At 39.5% G+C, this 27,907-nt stretch overlaps 2 protein-coding genes across 2 annotated transcripts in view; one reads left to right on the forward strand and one right to left on the reverse strand.

The window, feature by feature from the left end:
* SHOC1 (shortage in chiasmata 1) overlaps nt 1-19,150 on the forward strand; it is a 57,177-nt gene extending 38,027 nt beyond the window's left edge. Inside the window, exons 17-28 of the mRNA XM_027789320.2 lie at nt 3,116-3,188; nt 4,650-4,719; nt 5,257-5,441; nt 5,944-6,049; nt 7,803-7,914; nt 8,876-8,994; nt 9,984-10,077; nt 11,080-11,211; nt 12,552-12,701; nt 13,761-13,908; nt 14,149-14,709; nt 17,055-19,150. Coding sequence (XP_027645121.2) covers nt 3,116-3,188; nt 4,650-4,719; nt 5,257-5,441; nt 5,944-6,049; nt 7,803-7,914; nt 8,876-8,994; nt 9,984-10,077; nt 11,080-11,211; nt 12,552-12,701; nt 13,761-13,908; nt 14,149-14,709; nt 17,055-17,155 — 1,851 coding nt within the window. The 3' untranslated portion in view covers nt 17,156-19,150. The remainder of the gene's footprint in view (nt 1-3,115; nt 3,189-4,649; nt 4,720-5,256; nt 5,442-5,943; nt 6,050-7,802; nt 7,915-8,875; nt 8,995-9,983; nt 10,078-11,079; nt 11,212-12,551; nt 12,702-13,760; nt 13,909-14,148; nt 14,710-17,054) is intronic.
* A 2,043-nt stretch (nt 19,151-21,193) lies between these two features.
* GNG10 (G protein subunit gamma 10) lies at nt 21,194-27,486 on the reverse strand. The gene is made up of 3 exons (XM_055791100.1): nt 27,236-27,486; nt 23,796-23,927; nt 21,194-22,077 (listed from the first exon to the last, which is right to left on the reverse strand). Exons 1-2 carry the CDS (start codon nt 27,314-27,316, stop codon nt 23,802-23,804), a joined length of 207 nt encoding a protein of 68 aa, XP_055647075.1. The 5' UTR covers nt 27,317-27,486; the 3' UTR covers nt 21,194-22,077; nt 23,796-23,801.
* Nucleotides 27,487-27,907: the final 421 nt, after the last annotated feature.

Genomic DNA, 27,907 nt, shown 5'->3' on the forward strand with positions numbered 1-27,907 from the left:
CTGGTCAGGCTGACTGATATCCAGAAGTTCTTTTCTGACAAGCTTTAACACACTATTCATTTTTACTTATACAATTATCTTGCATCTGTAAGATTTAAGAGTTAGACAGTGCCATGTGCTTCCTTAAAATCTTATCTTGTGTGCACCATGTAAAGTGTCTATACATAAAGGTTCAGAGATCATCCTGTCTGAAAGTATGGTGTAAATCCTATATGTGTGTGCCTATTCTTCTTTACATACTTTGATTATGTAGCACAAGTTCAGTCTTGAAATGTTGGACAAGGTAAACACCTTCTCTGATAGTGTGGGTTTTTTTAAACTGTGTCAATTTGGTAGATTCTAATCCTTCTCAATGTTTTCATCTTAAGCAGTATTTAATGAGTCTCATAGATAAGCGATCTCTGGCAGGAACACTTCAGTGTACTCCATCTATGGTCTGGAAAATCTTTCTAATTAGTTCAGCAGTACATCTTGGACCTCCCTCCAGTACATCACCATCTTGCAGGCGGAATTTAGATATCTTCAGTTTAAGTTTTGCCTCCATAGGGATAATGCCTCTAATGTGACCATAATAATCTGTCTAGTGCAACAGTAATAATGTGGTATAATGTCTTTAGATAATATCTCTAATTAGCGTTTTTACTTTGACTCAAATATTCCAGTTTAAGATTTCTTCTAGAACAGCTTTGTTCCTAAAACTGAATTCCAATACTGATGTTTCCTATAATATTGTTTCTTCAACTCATGCAATAATGCACACATACACCTGAGTTTAATCATTGCTGGTAGGAGAAAAACCAGAGCAAAACTTCTACCCTGGATGTGGGGAGAGCAGACCTGGGGCTGCTGAAGGAGCTAGTTAGGCAGATCCCTTGGGAATCTGCTTTTGAAAGTATTGGGGTGCAGGAACACTGGTTGTTTTTTAAGGGCCATATTTTATAAGCGCTGGAGCAGGCAATTCCAAAGTGTCAGAAGTGAAACAACTGGAGCACAAGGCTGTCTTGGCTGAGTAGGGATCTTGTTCTAAGAGTTAGGTGGAAAAGGAAAGTGTATGGACATTGGAAACAAGGACAGGTGATGGGAGGACTACAGAGACACTGCCACTGTAGGGAGACAATTCATATGGCCGAAGCTCAATTAGAGCTCAAGCTGGCCAGCACTGTGAAGGACAACAAAAGGGGCTTTTTTAAATATGCTAACAGCAGAAGGAGAATCAGAGATAACATTGGTCTGTTGCACAGACCAATCCCTCACAAACAGGGATGTAGACAAAGCAGAGACTTTTAATGTTGTCTTTTACCTCTATCTTTCACACCGATGATGGGCCCTGGGACCCCGAGAGCCCTGGCCTGGAAGGCTGTGACTGGAGCAATGATAAACTCTCAGCCAGCCCTGAACTTGTTCAAGACTTGCTGCTCCAGCTGGATGGGCATAAATCTATGGAGCCCCATGGGATTCATCCCAGGGTAGTGAAAGAGCTAGTCAATATCATCACGGGACCTTTCTTCATGATTTTTTGACAACCTTGGGAGTCTGGAGACATCCCAGTGAACTGGAAGCTGGCGAATGTTGTCCCATTTTTCAAGAAGGGCTAGAAGGAAGACCCTGGCAATTGCAGGCCTGTCAGTCTCACTTCAGTGCATGATAAAATTATGGAGAAGGTTATTTTGGGAGTTATTGAAAAACACTTGAGACACAACACAGTCATTGGTAATAGTCAGCATGGGTTCACAAGAGGAACATCCTGCTTAACCAACTTACTCTCCTTTTATGACAAGGTCACCCATCTAGTTGACCAAGGGAAGCCAGTAGATGTAGTGGTTTTGAATTTTAATAAAGCTTTTGATACTGTCTCTCACAGTATCCTTCTGGGTAAAACAGCCAGCACACAGGCAAGTTCATCATATGCTGGGTAAGCAACTGGCTCATGGGTCAGCTCAAAGGTTTATAGTAAATGTGGTTACATCAGGCTGGCAGCCAATCACCAGTGGGGTTGCCCAGGACTCAGTTATAGGGCCAGTGCTCTTTAATGTTTTTATAAATGATTGGAACACAGGAATTAAGTGTACATTGTGTTTGCCAACAATACTAAACTGCAAGGAGCTGTGGACTCCCTTGAGGGTAGAGAGGCCTCACAGAGAGGTGTGGATAAGGTAGAGAGCTGGGCAGTCACCAACCATATGAAAGTTAACAAGACCAAGTGCCAGATTTTCCACCTAGGACCAGGTAATCATGGTTATACATACCAATGTGGGGAGGAGAGGATGGAGAAGAGCCTGGCGGAAAGATATCTGGGGATCTGGGTTGATGGCAAGTTGAATATGAGTCAACAGTGTGCCTTGGCAGCCAAAAGGGCCAACCATGTCCTGGGATGTGTCAAGCACAGCACAGCTAGCTCGCCGAGGGAGGTGATTGTCCCATCCTACAGTGCACGGGTGCAGCCTCACCTCAAGCAGTGTCTGCAGTTCTGGGCACCCAATATAAGAAGGCCATCAGATTATTAGAGTGTGTGCAGAGGAAGATGGCCAAGGTGGTGAAAGGCCTCGAGGCCAAGACTTAGGAGGAGCAACTGAGCTCACTTGATCTGTTCAGCTTGGAAAAGAGAAGGCTGACAGGTGACCTCATTCCAGCCTACAGGTTCTGCAAGGGTAGCAGCAGAGGGGAGGTGCTGATCTCCCTCTGGTGACCAGTGATAGGACACGAGGAAAGGAGATGAAGCTGCACCAGAGGAAGTTCAGATTGGACATCAGGAAAAGGTTCTCCACTGAGGTGGTGGCTGGTCACTGGAACAGGGTCCCCAGGGAAATGGTCATGGCACCAAGCCTGTCAGAGTTCGCAGAGCATCTGGATGATGCTTTTGGATGGTTTGGTTTTAGGTAGTCCTGTGAAGAGCAGGGAGTTGAACTCAATGATCCTTACAGGTCCCTTCCAACCTGAGATATTCTATGATTCCGTGATTCTGTGATTGCTCTTCTGGAAGACCCCAAGGTTTCCATTCTTGCCACCTGCTTAGTCAATCTTGTGCTTTCTGTGCAAAGGAGAAAGAAAGATGTATGCAGGTTGAAAGAACAAATTCTTTACAATACTAGAGTTTCTTTTACTTGCCTTCTTCCAGATACTAATCATAACAAGGATGGACTCTGAGATGGAAAAAGCTGCTCTCATTCAGACTTTATTTAGAGTAGAAGGTAAATAAATAATTTTTATGTGCATCTTTGAAAGAAAAAGTGGCTGTTATTCTGTGCTTTGTTGCATTGCTGTTGTATGCTTTCTGCAGGTTTTTCTCCCTTTTCTCCTCATCAGGAACCTTTCTACATACTTTTCTCACTGATTTGTTTCCTAGATCTTCCATCAGCCTTCTTTCTTTCTTGTAATTTTATTTTCCTCTGATTAAGATTTCTGGTGTGGTGTTTTCTGTTGCAAGAGAATGATAGTTCATCTGTCAGGTGAAAGATTTATTTAACAGAGCACAAAGGAGATGTGGGTAGCCCATTGCCTAATTATAATTGCACCTATTGTCTTGGTCAGACTGTCTCATTGTTTTTAGCTGATGGGTGGTCGAAAGTTTTCTTCCTTGAAAACTTACTAAGAACAGTTAGCATTTAGAAGTCTTAACTAAGTTCCCTGGCATAAGACCTTAAATGAGTATTTGGTACAGATCATGATTTCCCTTAGCTATCTGTTGATGACTTTGTTTGCTAATTTACTAAATATGTAAGCATAAGCTGTAGCAATCTATTAAACTCAAGGACAAAAAAAATAGTTTCCAGTATCGCAGCCCCCACTTATATAAGCAACACTTTCATCAGTTCATGATTTTACCTGTGAGTAATTTTTGTACAAAAAATTGTACTTTTTGTACAAAAGCTTGGTCAACATTACAGATTCAGCTGTAAAACAAACATGTTTCAGGAAGACTGTTATTTGAGCCTGTACTTATGTTTAGAGGAAGACACAGATTCCTTTCATAGTGCTTTTTAAAACCCATTTTTGTAACTCCTTCTTGCTTGAACCTTATCAACAGTGTCATGTACTGTATCGTTCTTTTGCCTTTAAAAGTAAAGTTAAATTTCCTGTGCTCTTAAAAGAAGAAAGCCTGTCTTTTAGAATGTTTTGAAAGGGAAGAGGCATGTTCACAATGCTTTTAATAACAATAATATTTAATGAAAAGTATTTTATTTGTTTTAAGATCTTAAGACTTGGTTGTAAACACAGGTCAATCCAACTAACTAAACTTTTGAAAAGAGTCATTTGTGTTACGCAAATATCGCTTTTTAACCATATCTTCCATTCATACTTGTGAAACTTGAGCTGTACAGAAAGTGTAAAGGAATTTAAATTGTAAAGGGGAAAAGATGCTTCCTCTTGCACTAGCCTTTTAATTTTCATTTTAAGGTAATCAGGTTGTGAGTTTGTAAGACATGAAACTTGTTCACTTCTTCCTTGGGTTCAAAACAGAGGTTTCTAAATCAGTATACCCACCAGTGCAATACAAACTGAAATTATGTAGAATTTCATCAAGACAGACAACAAAATACATGAAATTTTAATATTCTGTGTTATTCCACATTTGCTGTTTACTGCTGTGCGTAGATTCATACCTGCAGAGACTCATTTGTTTGATTAATATTTCAACTCTTTTTATGCAGGTTTAAAAGCTAGGGATTTGAATTCTGAGAAAAAAAGAACTGTTTTAAGTTGCAAAGATATCATAAGCAAGTAAGTTAAATTGTTGATTTTTGAGAACAAAGTCTTTACTCAGGACTAACACAGGAAATTTTCATTACTTTTGTTCATTTCCATGGGATTTTAGTCTGGTGGAAAAATTTGAGAATATGGCTGTACATCTTCACTCTGGGAGGGGAGAATTTTGTTCACACTCCGCTAAAATGCTTAGTTGTGAAGCTCAGAGGAACTTTTAGAAAACATGCAATTGCATGTTTTTAACTTTTTGTTTTGTTTTGCATGTTTTAGGAAAAGGTGGGGAGGAAAGAGCATAAAAGAGATAATGGCAAATTATGACATTGCAGGAAAACACGAACACTTCAAGTAGATAACTGGAGGAGGGGAAGTACAGCTTTTAATTTAAAAACTAATTTTTAGAGATATTATAGTTTTAAATTTGGGAAGGGTAAATACTTTTCTATAAACAGACTTTAAACAGTGATAATTCTTCAGAGTGAAAACGTGTTTATTTTCTTCTCAGAGTAGTTCTACCTGAACTTAATTTTATTAATACTTTGTTGTTTTTTTAAGCCTTAGTAGATATTCCTGTGTGGTTGTACATAATCAGCAAATTGGAGCTGACTTCCCTTGGACACACTTCTCATTAGTAATGGAATATGATTATTCTGAAAACTCTTGCTGGAAGGATCTGTGCAAAAATCTCAATGTTACTTACATGACTTTTAAAACCACCCTCCCTGAAACAATACAAATGGGTAAGTGCCCTCCAGAACTGTAACAAACAATATGAAAGGAAAGCATTCTGTGGTTCCTAAAATGCTACGTTCATGTGTCTGTGGAAGAGAATGAGTAACAAATTATGAAGGCTAAAGCTAAGCAAACAGAGCTGGTTTATCTATACAGAAAGACAGGAAGGGGTTTTTCTTAGGGTGTGAGGTTAGTTTTGGCCAGGATGTAGTACTAAATGTTGGTTGATAGAAGACTTGTGCCAAGATCACAGGTTGTTTACAGTTACTACGAGCCGTATCCACCCTTCGCCATCCTAAGTGTATGTTGCTGTAGATCTAAAGGAATATAAATTAAAGCTTAATTTCAAAGAGATACAGAAGAGTTTGGGGTGGGGGGAGCAGGAAGGCATGGAATGGAAACATTTAGGGATTAATAAAAGCTGCATTTTTAAAACACATCTAGCTAAATACTTAAATGTTTAGATTTTTGCTTATGAAACTATTATCTTACATACACAAAATGTTTCAGGGCATCACTGTGGTTCCTTTCTTCTGGAAGTACAGATTCCATACGTATTTCTGACAACTGAAGGTCTTCTTAATATGCCAGATATTCTTCAGGTTTTGGAATCCAAGTGAGTGAAAATAATATATTTAATCTTATTGACTATTTATTTTCAGTTTTCCAGGACATGTATCTTGTCCTAATATACCATGTAGTAGCCATCTACTTGACTATCAGGTACATTACTACAATTACACTATTAGCATTTTAAGAGACATGAAGATAATTTTTCTGCTGAAGCTGATAGCTTAATTCTATAGATTCACACAGTTGTCAACCAGAATGGAATTGGCCAGTTTCTTTATTTTAATAATGAGTTGGCACTTTTAATCAAAACAACTTTTTAAATTGTTTACTTTTACCTGAAAATCGTGATGTTACCCCAGAACATTTTTTGCTTTAGTGCTTCTTGGCGCTTGGAAGACTTTGTATTCAATTCTTCATAAAAATTGCTTTTGGAGTTTTTGTTTTTAACTACTGGAGCTATGCAAAAAAACCCAAACCAAACAACAATAAAACAGACACATTTTCTGATGCATCACAGCTTTTGGGAAAGGCTAAGTTAAAAACAAAAACTACTTTCTTTCTAAAATTCAGATCTAATATACACTGGATTTGAATACTCTTTAACTTGTGCAAAAATTTTCATGTTTGTAAATAATTGCATATGTGCATTATTTTCTTTGACATAATTTTCTTGCATTTTGCTTTCACTGTAATAAATACCTGATGAAAGTGGCTGTTATCATGGGGAGAAAAAAAATATAAATAGGGGACAGAGCAGCAGCATCTTTTAAACCTAGTGCCAGAACACAGATGGTTGATTTCACCATGTTGCTGAAGAGACATGCCAGTTTTGATCCTTGCTGTATCCTCAAGTGAGCTCTGAAGCCAATTTTGAACTGTGTCTAATGACAGTTCAATATGGGAAAAAAAACCCCATATATATTTGACATTTAAAATTTGAACATTTATTTGACATGCACTTTTAAATTCTGACCTGTCCATATTCTCTCTTGAGCCTGACCATAAGCTAAATAGCCAAGAATGCTTTTTGCTACTTTCTCACTAGCTCCTTTTAGCACTGGTGAAGTAATTGAATAGATGAGCAACGCACTATATAGTTTCAGAAAAGCTTACCGTTCACTCTTTTGTTAACGTCTGAATACCCTGTCCATGCAAGTTTCTAGAGGACTTACTGCTGACAGATTCAGATTTAGGTCTCTTGTGTTCCTAGGGATGAGGCCAAGTAGTGTGATCATTGTCTCTTCTCAGCTTCCCTCCTTAGTCAGCCAAGACTCCCTGAAAGCCCTAAGCATGTGATGTTCATTCAGTGAGTCTTTGCTAACGCCGCTGTTAACAGGAGGCTGTTCTGTTGGCATTTCTCATCCACTCAGAAAAATTTAGGATCATACCAATGTCCATCAGGGAGTTTTCATTCCATTTTCTTTCCCTGTGCTGCACAGTCATGAAAGGAAGAAATGCAGTATACATTTGATTATTCAAAAGGAGTATCTGTTGTTTGATCTACCTTAGTTTCTGTATTACATCTTTTTTTTTTTGGTGAACTCAGAGGCTGTATATCAAGGTCATATTTGGTGCAATTAGCAACATAATTAAATTATCCACTAATATTTCATTAAGTCACTGCTACACTGATGTGCATTCTTCAAATGTGTCTTAAAGTGAACTTGAGAATTTGAGAAAGAACAAATACAAACAGGCTGTGTATTAAATTGTGTTGAGATGTGTGTTATTCATTTCCTTTAAGAAAATATTATTTTGCTTAACTGAGATTTAACAAAATGATTTGACTTCTTCAGGTACAGCATTACCTTTGTTGAAAGAAGCAGTAGTTACTCCTTAAGTCTCTTTGGAAGTACAGCTCCATATGTTGTGTTGACAATAGATGAATGTACTGCTGTCTTTTTGCAGGTACAAAATGAAACTACTACACCCAAATTCTGTTATGCATTGGGTCACTTCTAGGCCATATTTACAGCCTTCTAACATACCTTTTCTTCCTTATAACCATGTTTAATTCATGCATTGTTTCACATCACAAAATATTTCCAAATTCATTAACACCAAAATTCTGTTTGTGCCAGTTTGACTAACTTAAAACCTACATTTCTTCACAGAAGTGTAACATTTGACCTGTAATTGGATTGTATCAAATATAGTTAAAGGATGCATACTTGAAAATAGGGTTGTATGAAGGAATATTATAATAAGCAATTAAATGTATCTGTGACTATATTCTCTTACCATGTGCGTGTTAACTGCTCCCATTTCAAAGAGTTATATGAATTAGTCTAGAGAATAATTTGTCCTACTTTTAATTAAAAGTAATTGTTTAGACAATACCATAATACTCAAATTCTGGTATGCAGCAAGACAGATGACAGGTAGAACTGCTACTGAAAGATAGATAATTAATCAAATAATATTGCAAGCACAACACCGAGAAACGTTCCTACATGTTGCTGCAAATGCTGTTGCAATTAGGGATGTATTTTATATATTCATTGTAGGTATAATATGATTTCTATAGGTTAACTAAAATTTCAGAGTTTAACAATAATATTTTCCATTATTAAATTCTCAAAAATCTTTAAGAACATCCTAAAAAGTTAGTAGTTGTGTTTCCTTTTTACAGGAGGGGAAAAGAGTCCCAAAGCTGTGAATCAGCTTTTTAAAGGTCAAATAAAATAAAAGTTGGGAATACCACCTAGTTTTCCTGACTCTCAGATGTGTCTTTAATACCTGTATTATTTAGCTGTATTTATGTTTGTTCTAACTTCTACATAATACAGCATTGCAAATTAAAAGCTTGTGACAGACCAGAGCTTTTTTTTTTATTTATTTTTTACTTTTAATATTAATTTTATGGTAGAGTATAGAAGACCTAAATTATGAAAAATCCTGTGACAATGTGATACTGAAGCTGCTGGCATTATCACTTCAATATACATGCTGTTGGATCATTTTCTATTCCAGAGGACTGAGTTTAGAGTAAGTTATGAAATTCTTTTATCTTGGTATTTTGAAACAAACTTATCACTAAAGGAAGCTACTTATTAGAACAAGCTAATGCTCTTTGTTCTTTTTACTTTATTTACTTTACTTTACAGAATTACTCTGTAGGAACACATTTATCTTAGAACAATGTAAATATTGTAAGCTCATATTTCTCTTGTACTTTGAACTTTTCAGTTAGTTACAGTATTATCATGCTCCTACTAAAAAACTCCATGGAATGACAGAAGTAACAGTGATCACCGGAGACCCCCAAAAAAGTTAGAAAAGATGGTTTTTTATGTCTTAGGAGCTTTTTAGTCTTACACAAGAGATAAAGAAATGGTTGTTATAAAATAGCAAGATTTGAGGCAGGTAATACTAATGTGAGATGTATTTCAAATCAGCAGGTCCAGAAGTTTCACAAGACTAAGGTTATTTAGCCACTGGAATTATTCTTTGTAACTGTTTGAAGTAAATTAACCCTACAACTACATGGTTATGAACTACTGTGTTAGCATCACTGTATATCATTTGCAACAGGGAGACATTCTTCAAGTGTTCTTCCAATCCATCAGCATCTCTCCTTTCTATGGAAGCACAGCTTTTGTTGATATAGTTCATAAGCATTTCTTTATTACCTACTGTGAGATTTTTTTTCTACGATCAAGTGGTAAGTTTTCCATGCATCACCTTTCCTCACCGTATGATTTTTCTCTAGTGACTGACCCTGATCCAGTCCTTTTGCTTCAGGCCAGGCTTGCTTTGCTGTGGGCTGACTGCATTTTCTTCTTCACAGTGCATCCTGCAGCACGCAGTCATTTAATGTGTCCTAGTTCTAACTTCACAGATATTAATGCTGAAACTGTACTGGTATTCTGAATTCCAGGAAATGAAACAGACATCTATTAACATATCGAACAAATGTTTTTGAATTATTATATATGCATATTAAATATTAACAGTCCAATGAAACTGTTTTATAGGTACAGTCTCAGGGGAGACACTCTGCTTAACCTTGTCTTAATTTATGCCACTCTAATTGAACTTACACAAAAGTCAGAAGATTTTGAAGTGAAGGTAATTTTTTGATAACAACCTTTCTGGTTTAGTCTTCACTGTATGTTATTTCTGAAGTGCTTAGTAAGTACGCATTCTACAACAAAAAAATGAAATAGCTCAAAATCACTAAAATAAGAGGGAAACTTCACTGCTGCTGAGGTCAGTGAAAGGACTATTGACTCCAGCACAAGTTCAATCCGAATCGAATAGCAGCTGAAGTGTTTCTATGAAAGACTAGGAGTCAAGAAATGAGATTGTACCTTTAATTTTATAAATTATTAGAATGTGTATTAATCCTGCTTATGCCTTAATTTGAAATTTAAAATTAATATTATGTTACTAATGTAGTAGAACAAAAAATAGTGTAGTTTCCTGTCAGGTAGTTTGCTTTTCTTTTTTAATATGGCAAGATACCTTAACTTTTTTTATTATAAATCAGAAAATGCAGTATCTAGAATAATCAGCATTAAAAACTGGGCAGAAGTTTCACTTGTCTTACCAAGCTGATGTCTGTAACTTACTTCTTTTGGATGAATTGACATCTTTTTAGGCCATTTTTTACTTATTTGTGTATTAAAATTTGTTTCAGATTTATCTGGTTAAATGAAGGTTAAAGAGAGGACAGAACTTTTTTCATTGCATGTACTAAGCAGTGTAATTCATGTGGAAATCACACCTTCGAAGTGTTACACATCTTCTTAAACTACATTAGGCATCTCAGAATTACCTGGCTTTTTATGAACGCGTATTGTACCCATAAACTTGATACAGATAAAAGACTACAGGAGAAACTCATTTCACCTGTAGAGGATTTGCATAAATAAGGAGTGTAATTTGTGGCCAGGCTAGTGGTCAGAGGTTGGAGTTCCTCTGCATAATAATCATGGTTCAGGTTTAATTACTCCACATTACCAGCTGTTGTGTTTGGGGTCACCTTTAAGCTTTCTCATTTAATTTCTGTAGCAAATTAAGACATTCTTTAGTATAAGTTTTAACCAAAATATTATGTTTCACTTCTAGGTAGTTCTTACGCCAGGAATTAAAGAGACAGCACTGATAATTCGTCAGATTGCTGACAACATTTTGATAGCATCTAATATCAGTCCTCATGAGTGGTTGGACAAATCCTGGCTTTCTGTCTTGCCGTCTGAGGTTTGCTTATCTTTCCATTAAACTACATTTTTTCTCTAATTTCTCAGACTCCTAAAGTTCTAGAGGGGGGTTGTTACTCTCTGAAAATATGTTGTTAAAATAAGCATTAATTTTATATACATACATATATACACACACACACATCCATATTTATATATATACATATGAAAATATATACACACATATATAATGTTTCCATCATCCTTGCCAGCACAATTAGATGCAATTTGGACTTTATCTGTGCTTTCACAGTTAACCAATAGAGAGGTTTATCCTCCACAACCGCTGGCCAATGTGTATAGTTCTACAGTTCTATGCACTAAGTTAAAAAAAATACCCAAATTGTAAAATAAAAATATACAATGTCTTGCTTGGGCAGGAAGACAAATACATCAGTGCTGATCTATTCCTGAAGTAAATGGCATTTCTAACAGACTCGCTTTAATACAAGATAATAGAAAGTAGTTTAACCCCTCATACGGTAGTTGATACTGAATATTTACAATAAATGCTGGAACAGGTCCATCAATCACACAGTCAAATATATGATGTTCTTTAACTTGTGTAGTAAGGTTTTCAAATTAAACATATAGATCTGTTACTTGTATGTGGAAGCTTTGAACTCTTGTAAAGCCAAGATACTTTTTGCCTTCAGCAAAATTCAGAAGCATTTTAAAGCACGTACTGGGATGGCCTTTCAAGTGTGGGATACTGGATTGTAGCTTTTCCAATTTAGAGATTAAAGATACTGGTAAAAAACTTAGAGGAGTCATTGATTTTGTCTCTGTCAAAGGTATTACATCCTGGCATCAGTTGAGCGCCAGCCCTTATAAATGTCAGGAACTGGAAGCTGACATTCTTACAATGCTACAGCTCTCAAATTGCTGCTCTCTGTGTGACATTCTGCCTCCTCCTAGCAACTCCTACTTTTACCACCTGTCTTATTGCTGTTTACAAATGTAACTTCTCCAAAACAAAACCAGCTTTGTCAGTTTATCTTGACTTAGGTAATTCTCTTCAAAATGGCAAGTAAATTGTAAATCTGGTGATGTGTTCTCAAATCAAGGTTACATGATTCACAGGTTTCATCCTTTAGAATAGAAACATCTTTAGACTGTGCTTCCCTGTTACCGAACTATTATGCAGAACTTACTCTTTTGCAAAAATGATACACCATTACATCTGTAGTAAAAAGCAGAAAGTCTTCTTCAGCCTATATAAGTGCACTGTTTGAAAGGCATAATGTATGACCTATTCATAGGGAGTCATTCTGTAGAACCAGAAAAAAAGAAAAAGTTGTTTGTCAGATATCAATCTAACAAAATAACTTCTATTTCCAGACAGAAAAATGCCTACTTACTTTTCCTTGTATCAACCCTCTGGTTGCTCAGTTAATGTTAAAGAAGGGATCTTCACTGAGCAGGTTGTTTCTTGCAAGTTTTGATCAACTTCACGAATTTCTGCCAGAGGTTCCAAAAAAAGCTTTAAAGGTTGGCCAAAATTAACTTCTGTATTAGATCAATCTTTTTGCACTGTTGTAATAGGGGGGTGGGGGGTGGGGGGTGGGGGGTGCGTGTATCTGATGCTACATGCACATTTGCTGGTATCATTGAAAATTATTTGCTAAAGCGTAATCATTTAAGTTATATGCTAAAGCACATAATTCATGTACAAAATGTTGATCCTGCTGATTCTCAGCAGATTTTGTCAAGTTACTGTTATGTTCATGTGAAGATGATCAGAACATTTCCTTGACTGGAAAAATACTCATTTGATCAGCTTCCTTTTCAAGCTTTATCCTCTCAAGTATTGTATCAGCATACAAGCAAGTAAGAAGGCTGCCTTCTTACACAGTAATAAGCCCACCACTTATAAAGAAGAACCCTAGAGGTTAGGGTGAAGAATTCCATTCGCTAAAGTATCCCCCCTACAGTTAGAATTATGTGCTCCTACTGTTTCAGTTGGGCCAAGTCTGGGAAAGTTGTAGACTGATTATAGCCAGCTAATTAGATAAAAAATGCACAGCTTTCGTGAGTCAAGAAAGCGGGAGGACAAACTTCAACATCAGAAACATTCAGTTAAGGTGAAGGAGCAAGCAAACACATATTTGGGCACGGAGTATCACGTTGTACATATTGCTGTAATAACTGCATGTGTATAAAGCCATGTTTAGTGACTGAAAAACAGAAAAAGATCTTGTTGGCTTAATTCCTCTATGATGTATGATATGTGCCAATCCATTGCAGACACTACTTCCTCCAGTCCTGGACTAATGAAAGAGAATAAAGTGTTAAGATATTGATTTTTCTGGGTTTCAAGAGAAAGGCTATTACTGTGTTTATAGATCTAGGACAAGTGTCAGGCACATTGTCTACTGTACTACTGTACATGTCTCTTTTTCTCTACTGGTAAGTCTTCTTTTTTCCTTTCCAGGAAACAAAAAAAATATACACCTTAGAGTCCCAACAGCTGGTTTAACTTTTCCTATTTGACAGTGTAGACGTACTATAAACACTTCTCAAGTATCTTTTTGTGTTTGTTTGTTTCAGCATTTTAGTGAGATGATGTCTTCATACAACCTAAATGCTGCTGCTCCACTGGAAACAGCAGGGAAATCTGCATCACACCCAGAAAACCAGAATGACTTCAACATACTCTATCTGGATTATAAACAAAATGATCAGTCTCTTTTGCTGCTTGATAAGGCACAAAACAGCACAGGTAATACCTTGAATTACTAGGAAAATGTGTCTCCTTTGAAAGCTAGCAAAAATCTGAGTGTATTAGAATCTTTATCTTCTAATTATGGAAAGTTCAGTTATTTTGAGGAGACCAACTGCAATCAAAATGCTCAATGGCATCTTGTTTTTCTGTAAAATGTAAAGAAATAAACTAATTTTTCATTCTCCAAACAGAATTGTTCAAATTTTTCTCTATCAGGAACATCTCATATGAGTTCTGAAGCCTTAACTCCTCCATTGAATCATCATCAGGGGTTTTTTGACTCTCATCTTCCAAGCTATATGCAAAAAAAGTCATGTTCTTCAGAAGTAATTACAAGGAGGAAGCAGAATTCCTTTGCTGTGCCGCAGGACTGTGAAGATTTTGCTCATCTGGACATTATGAATTCTGTTCATGTTCAAAGGCAGCCTTTCAGGACACGCTATAGCTCTGATCATTCTTCCAAAATCTTTGAAAAAGAGGATTTCTCTGCAACATCTAGTGACTGTGCAGCTCAGGAGAGCTCTATGAGTTTTCTAGAAGAATTTAGAGACACAACATTTAAGAGCCCGGAAATTCTGATTGACCAGACCCAATGGAATGACTCTTCATCCACAGGCCCATGTGATTCATTTGCACCTGATGGTTTTCTTCCTGATTTCTTTGTTGACCTAGATGAGCTTCAAAGTCTGAATTTTCATCAAATCAGTAAAGAATCTAAAGGAAAGAAAAAACAAATTCTACCATTCTTATGGACAAAGGAAAAAAATAGAACAGGTATGTCCAAAGAAAGCAGAATTTGCTGAAATTCTATTTGTAACTTGACTGGAAACAGGAGTATCTGTAAGACTAGATTTTATATTTTCTTCGAATAGTTGTTAAATCCAATCCAACTTGATAGTTGCATGTTTCCTTTACTAAAAAACTTCCTTGCATATATATTTCTTCTGTGATAAAAATTTCCTAAACATTTATTTTCTATTTTGAACATAAAGAATATTTATTTTAAAAAATAGAATTGTGTTAGTGCCATTATTTTTCCTTGGTAAAATATTGAAAAGTGTAGTTCTCCAATATTGTATGCATCAACCTCTTCTCTCTTTGACTGCCTGAAATGTGCATAATAAAAATGCCAGAATTATTTTAAAAGTTATGGGAAAGATTATTTTGTAAACATAGATTTGGACAAAAGGGGGAAGAAAAGACTAGAAAGCGTTTTCTCTAAAGGACAAAAAGTAGATTTAGAAAATTCATAGAGTGAAATTTAAATGCTACTAACAGTTTTGTATTGCTGTTGGTATTAATGGAGTAAGAATTTCACTCTGACAACTGTTCATACAGTTAACCTATTCTTGGAATATACGAATATACTTTTTTTTTTTTTTTAGCTAATGTCTCCAGGGCTAAACTTTCCACTTGAAATCATTCCAAAGCATATTTCTTCAAACAGATGGTATAGTCTGTACTTCAAAAATTTGTTTACCCTGACACTGTGTCCAGTCCTTATATAAAATCTTCAGGCTTTTCTTTTTTCTCTTTCTTACCCCTGGTTTTCTTTCTGAAATACAGTTAGTTTGAGACCTTTTTTTGATAAGTCATAACATGTACCCATGGAGTCTTAAAAGTAAGAAAGTATCTCTAGTCCCTGTCACACTAAGTATTGCTGTATCATATATTGTAGTGTTTTTTTAATTCTGCTGCTTCCTTATAGATAAGGTACCACATTCTTTAAAAATCCAAGGTTAAGCTTCCCAGATAAAGTGCCTAATTCCTAGTACAGATGATTTAATTTATGTTTTCTCTGTTGCTGCCTGTTAAATCTCTTGGTGGTACAGCAAGGTCAATGCAGCATTAAAATGCTTTCACTACTTAGATCAGACTCATTCAAGAAAACACAAGTAACTTTATTGATATCATGTTTCATGGGCTGCTTAAGACAATTATGGAAGTAAAGAGAGGAAAAATTATTTGGATATGGTGAACTGCTTTTACTTTTCAGCCTATGTAAATTAAAGTCTTCATACAAAAACTATAAACAGACCTGTTGCCTCTCCATTGAGATTAAAATTGAGACCTGGAATGTTGGTGGGTAGTTAATAGTATTTCAGTAACCTGTAACTGGCACTGATTGTATAAAGTTCTATATAAAATAGTTTCAGCAGAGATCAAGGCAGAGTCTTCTAGTACCATATTCTACAGTATTCTGAAAAGACTGTAATCTCTGACTGATAAGCTTTCTGTAATATTCTTGCCCAGTAGAGCAAAGGTATACTTAAATCTGAATCAAATCAAAAAAGGAAAAGTGATTTTTGTTTTAGATTTTGGAAGAATAGACTTACTTTACTTTATTATTCACTAGCCAGGGGAAAAATAAATATACTAAATAGTTGTGCATGATAATGCAAAAACATACCTTAATACAGTGAAAGCCTTCTGAAGTCCCAAATTTAAGAAATATGAAATCTCAAGTTTAAGAAATGTGTACAGACTCAAGTTAAAAAGACACATGGGGATCCCCAGGGATTTCTTCAGACTTCAGATCAAACTTTAGTTAAACCACAAACAATTAATCTAAATATGCCAAGGCAGTATTTCCACTGGAAGATATTAAATCTTTAGGTCAGTGTTAAAGTTTTCTTACAATAGCTTTTGTAAAGACTAAACAGAATTTTCTTACAGTCACTTATTTTGAATAAGCAGCTGTTATTGTAAAAATAATTGAATCTTAAGAATGTAAGTAGCTTTTCTTAAACAACTTAGAAACAGGAATGTGTCTTTCATTAAAAAGAATTAACTTTCACAATTACTGAATAATATGTGTATAATATTAATGAAATATAAATAAGCATTAAAATATTTACTGAAATATTGTAGTTAAGTATAGTGCATATGGGTATATTTATTTTGTATTATTTTTACAGGACAGTATGCATAAAACTGATCAGTAGTAGCTAATATTAATCTGTACACTTTTAATCATATGACAGTTTGTGCTTTTCATACAGAGCATACTGGTTAAAACTAAAATATGTTACTGCTTCTGAGAAACACATAGTTAAGTTTGCATACATGTTGTATTTGTTGTTTATCATGCATATATTTTCTTTCCACTTTTTTTCCAGATTCAGGATTTGCAGAAGCACCAGAGTTCAAAAAAAGGAAATTGACCTATGAAAGAGTCCCTGGAAGAAGTGATGGACAAACACGTCTTAAATTCTTTTGAATGGAATGGGCTTCTGCATACTACACATAATTTTTTAAATTCTTAAACTTTTTGAAGGGAAATAGATTGGATTAAATTTTTTTTGTTCATTTTTAGAGAGAAATTAGGGTTTGGGAATCCTTACTAATTCAGGATTCTTTTGTATGTTTTTAAAATTTTACTAAGCAAACTAGTTGCTTGAACCTGGAGAATTACTGCTTCTATGTTTGTTCTCATGGATGATATTAAAGTTCTTGATCCCTCTTTACACAAAAAAATAAATTGTGAATGAAAAAAAGCCAGACACTGAAGCTCGTAGTTTTAAAGGCACCTATTTTTGCTCCTTGAGCATGCAGCTTTCCAGACTTGAAGATGGGCTAGATCTGCCAGAATCTCAAGGCTGCTCATTGCCTTAGAGCTTTCTTGCGCTTACAGCTATTACCCTTTGTATTTGTCCTCTGGGTTCAGTTCCATTTTATTCTTTCTGACAGCTCCTTTAGAAACTGTGTGATAAGTTCCTGAACTGCCTTTAATCTTAACCAAGCTACAGAAACAACCTATTTATTTTGCAGACAAGACGTGAAAGATATGTTGAAATTTAGGATTCTAATAGATTTGATTCAGAGAACTAAGCTGTGACCCTAGCTCTCTGCATAATCTGGAGGAGGCAGTTTGTTGGCAACCACATTTTTCAGCCTACTACAGTGCACTGACAAGTAGAGAGATGAGAGTCATCTGGGAGGCGCTGCCAGGTATTGTAGATTACAGCTTGAATGGGTAAGAGGTGGAGGAGGGAAAAAAAAAAAGCGCCATCTCAATTACAAGCTACAGAAGAGTGAGGATAGAATAGTACCCAAACCATCACTTTGCATCAAAAGATTTGGCAATGAAACTGGAAACGTGTGGGAGCAATGACAGACAGTAACTCCATTCTGCTGCAGGAATGCATACACAGTTAGCACAGGCATGTGTGCCAGCTCCAGAATGTCAGTGTCTGTTCAGCAGCCTTCAGCTGAGATGATTCAGTTTTCAGACTCACAAATCCTTTTTAAGTTTGATGCAATAATGGGAGCAGGGGGGAGAAAAAAGAAAAAAAGAAAATCCCCACCAAGTTTATGGTTTATGTTTGCAGTAAAATACTTTCTTGATATTGAGCCTTCATTAAGCACATAGTCACTTTGGATAAATAAAACCAGCACTCAGGGGAGAAAGCTTTGGTCTCTCAGAGAAAACGGAATGCTGGTTTTTAGCTGAGAATTCCTAAGAGCTATGATGACAGCACTAATAGCAAGTTTAGTTCGCAGTAATATCCCCAAATTATTTGTACCCAAATTGTTTGCAAGACTTTAGAAAACACCTTCCAAGTGTAACATAAAAAGACTTCTGGTTGAATTGTGAACAAGCCAGCATTTCCCTATTTTGCCCAGAATGAAAGGAAGACTTACATAAAAATTGCAGTTTGCTAACTATTTCTAGCCCATTTTTGTGGTCACTTGACCTAACCATTTTCCATCTCTTGCATCATGGGTTTGGCTCTGTTTTTCAGAACTGTCTCCCAAATTGCCAGGCCCAGGAATCTGTTCTTTTAAGAGTGCAGCTCTGGGTACAGTCTCAGTCACAGATGACCACAGTAGAGAAGATTACAGCTGCCACTGCCAAGCTATTATTTATGTCCTCCCTTCCCGCAGGGAGAAGCAGACACCAGAACTTCCACATGAACAGTCATGGAAGACTAGCGCAGATAATCTATAGATCACTTTGAAAACAAAGGCATGTTGCCTACATTAAATAAGTAAAGAGAATTCAAGTGCTGTCTGCAGTAAGTTTCCATTAGTTAGAAAAAATCTCAGTAAACAGTTATTTGCAATGTAGTGGAAAATAAGGAAAAGGGCTTGCAATCACCGTTGTTTTGCACTGTATTTGTGTATGACTCAATCTCTCACAGATGAGTACATATTGGACAAATTTATCATGTTACATTCCCCCCCATGTCCTTCTATGTTTAATGTGGAGGAAAATTACCTTGCTCTACAAAGATGCACTTCCCCCCCCAAAGAAAAAATCATCTATTACTAAGATGAATTAGGAAGTGGCTAATTCTCAGGCAAAACAATGCACAAATACATAAACTAATCACCAGTCCTCCATCAGCAGGCAGGGACACTCAGTTCTTGGATCAAATCTGTAAACTGCTTAGTGACCCGGCAGGTGGCAGCCATAGATGGATGAGAGCCTTGCCGACAGACTGTGAGAGACGACAGTGAGAAAACGGGGCCTTGCGGGTCACATGAGGCACTTAGTGTACAGATGTGTGCACTCAATTTGCTTTATTGTGGGTGTCCTGTGGGACCTGCTGCCATGACACTGGTATGAAGGCCTCTGTGCGGTGTGTGGAGAGTTGAGACCTCAGCAGACAGCCCTCTGGGATGGTCTTTGGTAAAGGAAGCTAAGATGATGTAGTCCAATCAACTGCAGGGGGCAGCAAAATGGGATGCTTGCCCCCCTGTCTAAGCCATCCCAGAGTTCAGTTCAGCAAGGCATTGCAAACCCAGGTACACCTGCAGCTGGAGACAAGATGTCTTGCTGACTGGGCAGGTAAGAGACACCCTGTTCCGCCACCTACAGGAAGCAAAGAGCTGCCCAGGCTTGTTTGTCAGGTTCCTTGGTTACATCAAAAAAGGGGACCTGCAAAAGCTGAGCTGCTAAAATGTGGGCTGCTTCATTTAGCCAACACAAAACAATGGGCAGTGGCAAGCTTCATAAAACTGATTCCCTGCAGGAACCCAAGAGCCTTAACGCCAACCAACCCTGTTCCGGAGCTCGTTCTGACACCCGACTTTTGTCACAGAACATGCCTCGGGAGGGCAGGCTGTCATCCCTCCCCCTGCTTCTACGCAGCAGCTCTGCCCTCAGAGCAAAGGGGTGCAGCAAGCATGCTCCTCTAAAGAGACTGGAATTTGTGTCTTCCTCCCATGAGACTGCAAAATAACCACCACCCTCACAGGTACACCAATCCATCCTTCAAACTGCTGCACGGGTCTTTCTGTCCGCTGCTGGTGCAAGATGTGGATGCAGTCAGGACCTGGAGTGTGTTCACAGTGCTGTTCCTCTGACATGTGCTGACCATGGTCCTCCAGACCAAAGATACCACCACATGGAGCTGGGCAGGGCAGCCAAGAGACAACAGCAGCTGACTGGCTAGCACTGGCTGCTCTCTCCTGCACACTAATTGGGCAGCTCCTTGTGCCAGCTCAGCAGCCGCTCCACAACCCAAGCTCCAAGTGAGGACACTAAGCAGGAAAGCGTATGCAGTAGGTGGGCCTAGGGAGAGGAACAGATGTGGGGACATGGGGAGGTTTTATTGTGGAAGGTAAAAGAAATATTGAAGGGCTTGCCTGGGAGGCAGTGGCCAGCAGCTACACGCTGCGTTTGATACATACTCTCATCCCTCTCCCTCCCTCCCTGACTCAAGCACTCTCACCTCAATCTGAGCCTCAGATCACCCCTCTGCAAGGAAGAATAACCACGCTTCCTCTAGATTTCCACAGTGACTGCATGTGTCGAGTACTAAAACAAAAACTGCCCTATTCAAATAGCCTACAATGAAAGGAAGCCACATGCAAAAAAGAGCCCTTAAGGACAGACATTCTCTTCTGTATTTAGAGGCACAATACATATTGGCAGGGTTATGATTCTCATTCTGGTGTTTTCCTGCAGGACAGCAGCATGAAAATCTTTTTACAAAGACTGAACTGCCTGGATGACACTCATTACACCATTGCAGTTAACGTTAATGAAAATTAAATACTTAGATTGGAAAGTTCTTCCTTCTATTTTCAAAACATTTAAGTGAGCCTGGCAACATTGTTACTCATTACCAAAAAAAAATGGTAAATAGCTATCAATAGGTTTGTTCTATTAATAAAACTCACTTCCTAAAAATCCAACAATCTTCCCAAAAAGCCAATGGCTTGAGGCCTCTCCTCCCACTGCAGAATCAAAGCATCCTCTTCCTTAAAATATCTGCTCTTTATTAAAATTTAAAAATTAGTTCAAAGCCAGCAGGGAAAGGAATTTTTATTTCCAAATTTCTAAAAGATTAATACAAACAATAGAAAGTAGACAAAATTAAAAACCTATTAAAAAAGTTAAGTCATCCTTGTAAAAGTGCTCTATAAAAAACTGAAAGCAAATGACCAAGCACATTTTAGTAAGTTTTGTGTAATGCAAACCTTAACAATTATGCATGCAACTATCTTTGGGTGTTCATGAATTTTTAGTGTCTGGTCAGATTTTAAGCACATCAAGGAAATTCCACCGTGGCAGTACCTTTACAAATACAAATTAGGAGAAGTATTATGGATTAGAAGTCTTGTAAGAAACTTGTCTTAGGAATCAAGCCTGTGCCACACACTATGTCCAGCACTTTCTAGTACGTGTGATCTATGGAGTTAGATACACTAGGGGTGGGTGTGTGTGGGGGGGGAAGTAGTTGCTTCCAGGTCTTGCTTACAGAAGCAAAATGTCCCCTAAGAACACTACTTCAGTACTAACAACACTTAGTTTTATGCTTTTAATGATTCACTTTCTGGGTGTTTTATTTTGGAAAAAACAAATAGTTTTTACTATCGTTCCAGTGTAACAGTTTACCAAGATAGGAGTAAATAATTTGATAAAAATTCATGTGTTTTTTCTTTTCTAAAATGTAAACTTCCCAACTAATACTTGTATAGTTAGCATAGTGTAGTAACAATGGTGACGATTATTAAAAGAGTTATATTAAAAAACTTCAAGAATATTAGCAAAAGATAGTGAAGTACAGATATGGAACAAACACATAAATATCTAGGAGACAGCCACATAAAAGTCAGGACACAGAGAGTGTGAAGGAAAGGCAGTTGTTATTCATGTCATGCTTGAAGGCCGCTCTCTGATGATCTTCCCTGTAAGAGGAGAAAAAGGCTTATTAAATGCTGTCTTCCTAAGGTGATAGATTTCTCTTATACATTATAATACAAATCTCCTTTGCACTGAGAAAAAATGAACAGCCACTTTTCTTTGTTGGATGTTGGCAACCTTGAATACTATATAATTTTTAATTGGCTTTTTGAGTTTGCTGTCTTTTTTTTGATCCTAAGATGACTAAGTAATAATAAACTAGATAATTGATTTATCAGCAAAAGATGACTAAATGGCATTTCAGGCTGACCTATGCAGTTCTAAAAGTACCATAAATTAACCATCAAACTAATTTCAGAAAATATTTTGTGTCTTGTCTGGATGACGCAATCAAACTTGAATCCTAGAAATACATACATACACAAACAGATACTCAAAAAAAAGAAAAAGTAGAGAGGCTGCTTCAATAACAGAACACCACATGCAACAGTCACTATCAATTTTATCTTATTTGCAGGAAGAATTAAGGGTTGCAACTAAATTAAGAAAATATTCTGCTTGTGCTTCCCCTTCCTGCCTCAAAGTTTTTCCAGAAGAGGACTCATGCTCAGTTGTTCTCTCTCATCAAGTTCAACCCTGTTTTGTCAAAACCTATGTAGCCACAATCAAAACCACGCTTTTTGATGAGGCACAAGCACAACTGCAAGCTCAGGAACCCTGGTGGCAAGAAGGGGAAGATTTTACAAGTACTTTACATTCTTGTTTAAATTCTGCCCTTAGAGATAACATCATTTTCACTTTGATAGCACTCTCAAAGAAAGAACAGAATTTAGTGGTTCTTCCTCTCTCTCTAGTTTTTTCAGCTCTTTAGCAGGAACCATTTTTTTTTTCTTCCAAAGAAAAGTAACCCCTTCTGAACATCCTACTTTCACATTTGTTTGTCATGCTGAAGAACTAAGATTTTACAGCAAAAGTTACAGTGTGATCCTGCCTAGGACTACTACTACACATGGCCTTTCTTCCTCCTGCTGCAACCACTGGTATCTGTGTGACAAGACGGGAGAGCTAAGAATGGGAATCATGGAATTGAATCCCAAAGATCTGCAAGGGCTGGACAGTCACCCTGCCAGCCTGCAGGTGTTACTCAGTTACAACCAATGCAGAGCACTATGGCAGACAAGCATTTAGGGAGTATCTCATCCTTTAGACCTGTGATGAAAAAGGTACTGAAGGATGTGATTACTGATTGCCTCAGCTCCTCTCTTGCTTCCACCGCTTTTGGTGCTGTACCAACAGTAAAACCAGAAAAAGCCTAAGCACAAACAAAGCCAAATCAACTGCAATCTGACATTGAAGACAAAATGTATTTTAACGATGTTCATGTTTAGGCTGTGAGTTAGTTATCAGAACCCATGCAACTCACACAGTTTTGTCTTACTTCAAGCTGGCTATATAACTGGGTTTTATGTCTATGTCAAACACAGTTGTGTGTTACAATTTTTATTATTTTGGATGCTGCTAATGACCCTAGAGCTGCTTGAACAGAAAAACCAACCAAACAAAAACCTCTAACCCATAAACAAAACACCTCTACAAAGAGCTGTAGGAAAGAGACATGCTTCAATTGCCACACCTAAAAGAAACAGGCAAAGTCTTCTGCCAAGAGCTAGGTATTCAAATGGCTGTCACCATGTGCCCTTGTGCCTCCTAGGGCTTGAGTTTAAAATCAGAGTCATTACTGTGGTATCTGTGACTTTATTACCTGATTTCAGAGTAGAGCACAGGATCGGGGTTCTCGAAAGGGATTGCTCCCTGCAGGAACCCCGACAAGCAAGGCATCTTTGCAGGCATTTTGCATACAGTACTGCTGGAGTTCGGCAGCTGCCTGAGAGACCTGCAAAAAGAAAAAATAAATCCAGAGAGGAAACTAATTAATTCACAAGCATTTATTAGGCATTTCCTCTTCAAGAACCATTATCAAACAGCTGGAGAGCAGCCAAGTCAGCTCGCATTCTGAAACACCAAGACACACATTTACAAAGCTCCAACAAAACATGCACAAAATGCCATGTCAGCGACGAGCCAGAGAAGTGCAGAGGACTGAGACGCAAGTGCAATGGAATCTGTCCCCATCAAAATGCACAGGACCATGACTACAACATTTTCCAGTCTGCTGTACTGCTTTCAGGTTTCTATTTGAACTCCAATATCCTCAAATCATTTATAAAAAGGAGTTTAATTTCCAAACTGCTAAGCAACACAGAGCATAGTAAGGAATGAAAGCAAAAAGATGACTATGAAAAGCTTTTTAAGGCCAAATCGCCACCTTTGCCTGGCAGCGAAGTGCGAGCTTCACATCCACACTCTGGTCCCCAAAAAGGACAGCCCAGGGCTGCAGAACAAGCCCAGGAACCCAAAGGCAAGATGCCTCCAGCACTGAACTCCTCCGCTCTCCCTGTGGATGGCAAGTCAGTCATGTGCTTGTATTTTTGAAGGAAAACATAGTGGAATTCCCAATTTCTCAGACACACATTGGTAACAGCTACAGGAACTGTGAAAATCCATGCTGTCTGCTACACTTCTTTTTATAAAAGGAAATACCAGGCATATTGGTGGGAATTCAAGTTCCCCCGTGACCTCACCTCTGGCTTCGTTACAGGGCTCCTGAAATACTGATTTTTCTTCCTACACAACTTTGCAATGCTGCCAGTGGAGGAACAAGACAAAAGCCGGAAGGACCATCCATGCTTCCCAGCCTCCTGATTAAAGGGGCTACCTAGAACCCCGATGGGATTTTGGTTCTGGGCCATCCCATCTAGCAGCATCTGGAAGTGCATGGGAAATCTCGCATGCTTTCATTTGCTATTTTACTGCTGTCCTGTTCACTGCCTCCCAGCTCTCCTCCAGGACACTCATCCTAGTAACTGCCTGAATTTATCAGCAGCTGTCAGCATTTCAGGGAGTTAAGAGTTTTTCTGTGTTTTCCCACAGCCTCCCAGGTTCTCCTGAGTGGACTACATGGAGAAACATCTGCACCAAGGACCCCTGCTAGTCAAAGAGCTGCATCACCCCTCCCTTCCTTGAGAAGAACATGTTTCTGGAAGCTTGCAAAGGTCTCCTGCCCTGCCTAGCCTCTTGGACCCACTGCAGCTGTAGCACCCTTTGCCTCAACCACAGTGCCAACCCCTTGCTGGTACCTAGCTACACACCACACAGCTATCAGGCAGACATAATGCTACCAGGCCAAGGCTGCATGGAAAATGAGCAGAGAGCAATCAGGGCACAGACTGGTCTATATGCACAGCAGAGTTAGTAGTTCCTCACTGCATCTCCCTTGTACTTTGCTGCTGAACTTTCCAACATGTACTCAGTTACGCATATCCTGGTGCTCCTGGAAAGCTACAGATCTGTTTTTTGGCATCTGTATTAGAATTATCTGTATAGCAGCAGACTGCTGTTTCAGGACAGATCTGCCTATTCTTAGCCCTACCTGTGCCCCTCTAACACTCTTTGTTCCTCTAGTTCACACAGAAAGTACAAGGGTTCCTGCTGTATTTCATCACAGGACAAACACACTCGCTGTGACAGCCTCCTGTGTGCAAGATGTCTGTGGGTACTTCTTTCCTACTTGGTTTCCTCTTTCTGAAAATATTGTTCCTGTCTGCTTTTTCAGCTGGCAGTGTAAACAAAACCACCATCGGAACTCTGTAGTATGGGATGTATGTATTTTTAAAAATCCTTTCATATCCAGTTCCGTCTGAAAACACACTGTCTATTCAAAGCCAAAACAATGTTTTCTCCTACCTCAGTGTCTGCTAAAACTGATACAAAAGGGTTTTCTTCAGCTGAATACATTCCTTACTGGTTTTACACTGCATGTCAAGAAACCCAGATTACACCTTTTACAGGACACATTTTTAATCATTCATTATTTCTCCTGTGAAAAAGACCTGAACAGGTTCCTAGAACAGCAGACCTGGAAAGAGACTGTGACACACAATGCTGCAAGAAAGACGAGACTTGAGGTCTCATCAGGTCCAAGTCCAGCTCCAGGATATGTTACTGCTACAAAGCAACCCCCAATAAACTATGAACCATATTTTTTAGACCTCCTCCCCACCCACAAAAAAGAGCAGGGAGAAGGTATAAGCCCCGAAATGAGCAGGAACAGAGATCCAGGCTACCATTGGTGGTATAAACAGAAATATTTGGTCAATCGTTTCTGCGTTAAAATTATATCCCCCTTTCCAGAACAGCCTACATTTCTACTGTGCATGGTGCTGTTTCTCACAGATTCCCACACATCACTGCAGTGATACACTGCAGCCACTCCCCGTGGATCAAACATCTGCTGATTCAGTATTTGCTAAAAAAACCTTAGTAACATTAATGAATCAATCGGGATGACATCCAAAAGCCACAGTGGTTTCACCCTGCAATGGGGCACTTCAAAATTTCACCAACCCAGGGCAGGAACAATGAGAAAAGGTATTCTAAATTATTTTTGTAACAATTAGCTAAGTTCCTGCAGCTCGATATACTGGCACTGTCGTCAGGCTGAGGAAGCTCGTGTTTTGTGACTGGCCAGAGAAAGATGGTGGATGTGTGGAAGTGATGAGAGAAGAGGAAAATGTAGGCCACAAATTAATTTGACCTTCGTCACTTGACAGCCTATGCTGGATTTAGTGCGTGGCTGGAAAGTGCTGTTTGCGCAGAGCAGCTGCGGAGACACGCGCACAGGCGCCTGCTGGGAACCAAGAGCTGCCCCGCGCCGGTCTGCAGGGTGAGCGGGGCCTGCCAGAAGGGGACAAAACCCCACCCCGAAGCTCAGGAGCTGGCAGATGCCAGGGCCGCCCCTTGCCTGCAGACCGGCAAGCAGGAGGCTCATGCAGGCGGAGAAGCCGCCTGCCCGCCCCCGCCCGCACACGCAGACCCGGCCGGTGCTCCGCGGCGGGGCCGCGTGCTGGCGCAGCTGAGGGACCGTCCCCACTGCCGCGCCTGCCTCCGTAGGATCAGCGAGGCGCCGCTGCATTATTTATCACGGCTCCTGCCACCAGGGAACGGCACTGGCTCCCGCGCGCCGGCAGCCGCGGCTCGGAGCCCCCAGCGCACACGCACCCCCCGCCCCTCCCGCAGGGCGGGCGCCGCGGACGCGCAAGGAGGACACGGCAGGGCCAGCTCGGCCCCCCGCGCCGGGCTCACCTTGATCCGCTCCACGGCCGCCTCCAGCTTCAGCTGCTCCACCAGCCGCTGCATGGTGCTCAGGCTGCCGCCCGACGACATCCCGAGGCCGCGGAGGGAGGGAGGCAGGGAGACAGGCCGGGCCGGGCCGGGCTGGGCTGGGCTCGGCGCGGCTCCCTCCGCCGCCGCTGAGCCGCCCCGGAGAGAGGCCGGGGCCGGGGCTGGGACCGCGCCGCCCTGAGCAGCACCGGCACCGCCCCGCACGCGGCACAGCCCCGGCTCCGCCCAGCACTGCCCCGCCCCCCCGGCTCCGCCCAGCACTGCCCCTCCCCCCCGGCTCCGCCCAGCACTGCCCCTCCCCCCCGGCTCCGCCCAGCACTGCCCCGCCCCGCCCCGGCTCCGCCCAGCACTGCCCCGCCCCGGCTCCGCCCCGCGCCACACCCGGCACCGCCCCAACACCGCCCCGCCCCACCGGCCACGCCCTGGCGCAGGGCCCCGGCAGCCGCCCTGGCTGGGGGTTCCGGCTGCTCCGGGGCCAGAAAATCTCGTTGGCTGAAATAGGGCAGGAAAGGAAAAAAAAAAAAAAAAAAAAAAAAAAGAGGAAGAAGAGGAAAAAAGGAAGGGGGGGGGGGGAGAGAAGGGAGGAGGGTTAAAAATAAAAAAAAGGGAGGAAGAGGGAGAAAAAAATTAAAA

The sequence above is a fragment of the Falco peregrinus genome, chromosome Z, assembly GCF_023634155.1.
Source record: "Falco peregrinus isolate bFalPer1 chromosome Z, bFalPer1.pri, whole genome shotgun sequence".
Lineage (NCBI taxonomy): Eukaryota > Metazoa > Chordata > Aves > Falconiformes > Falconidae > Falco > Falco peregrinus.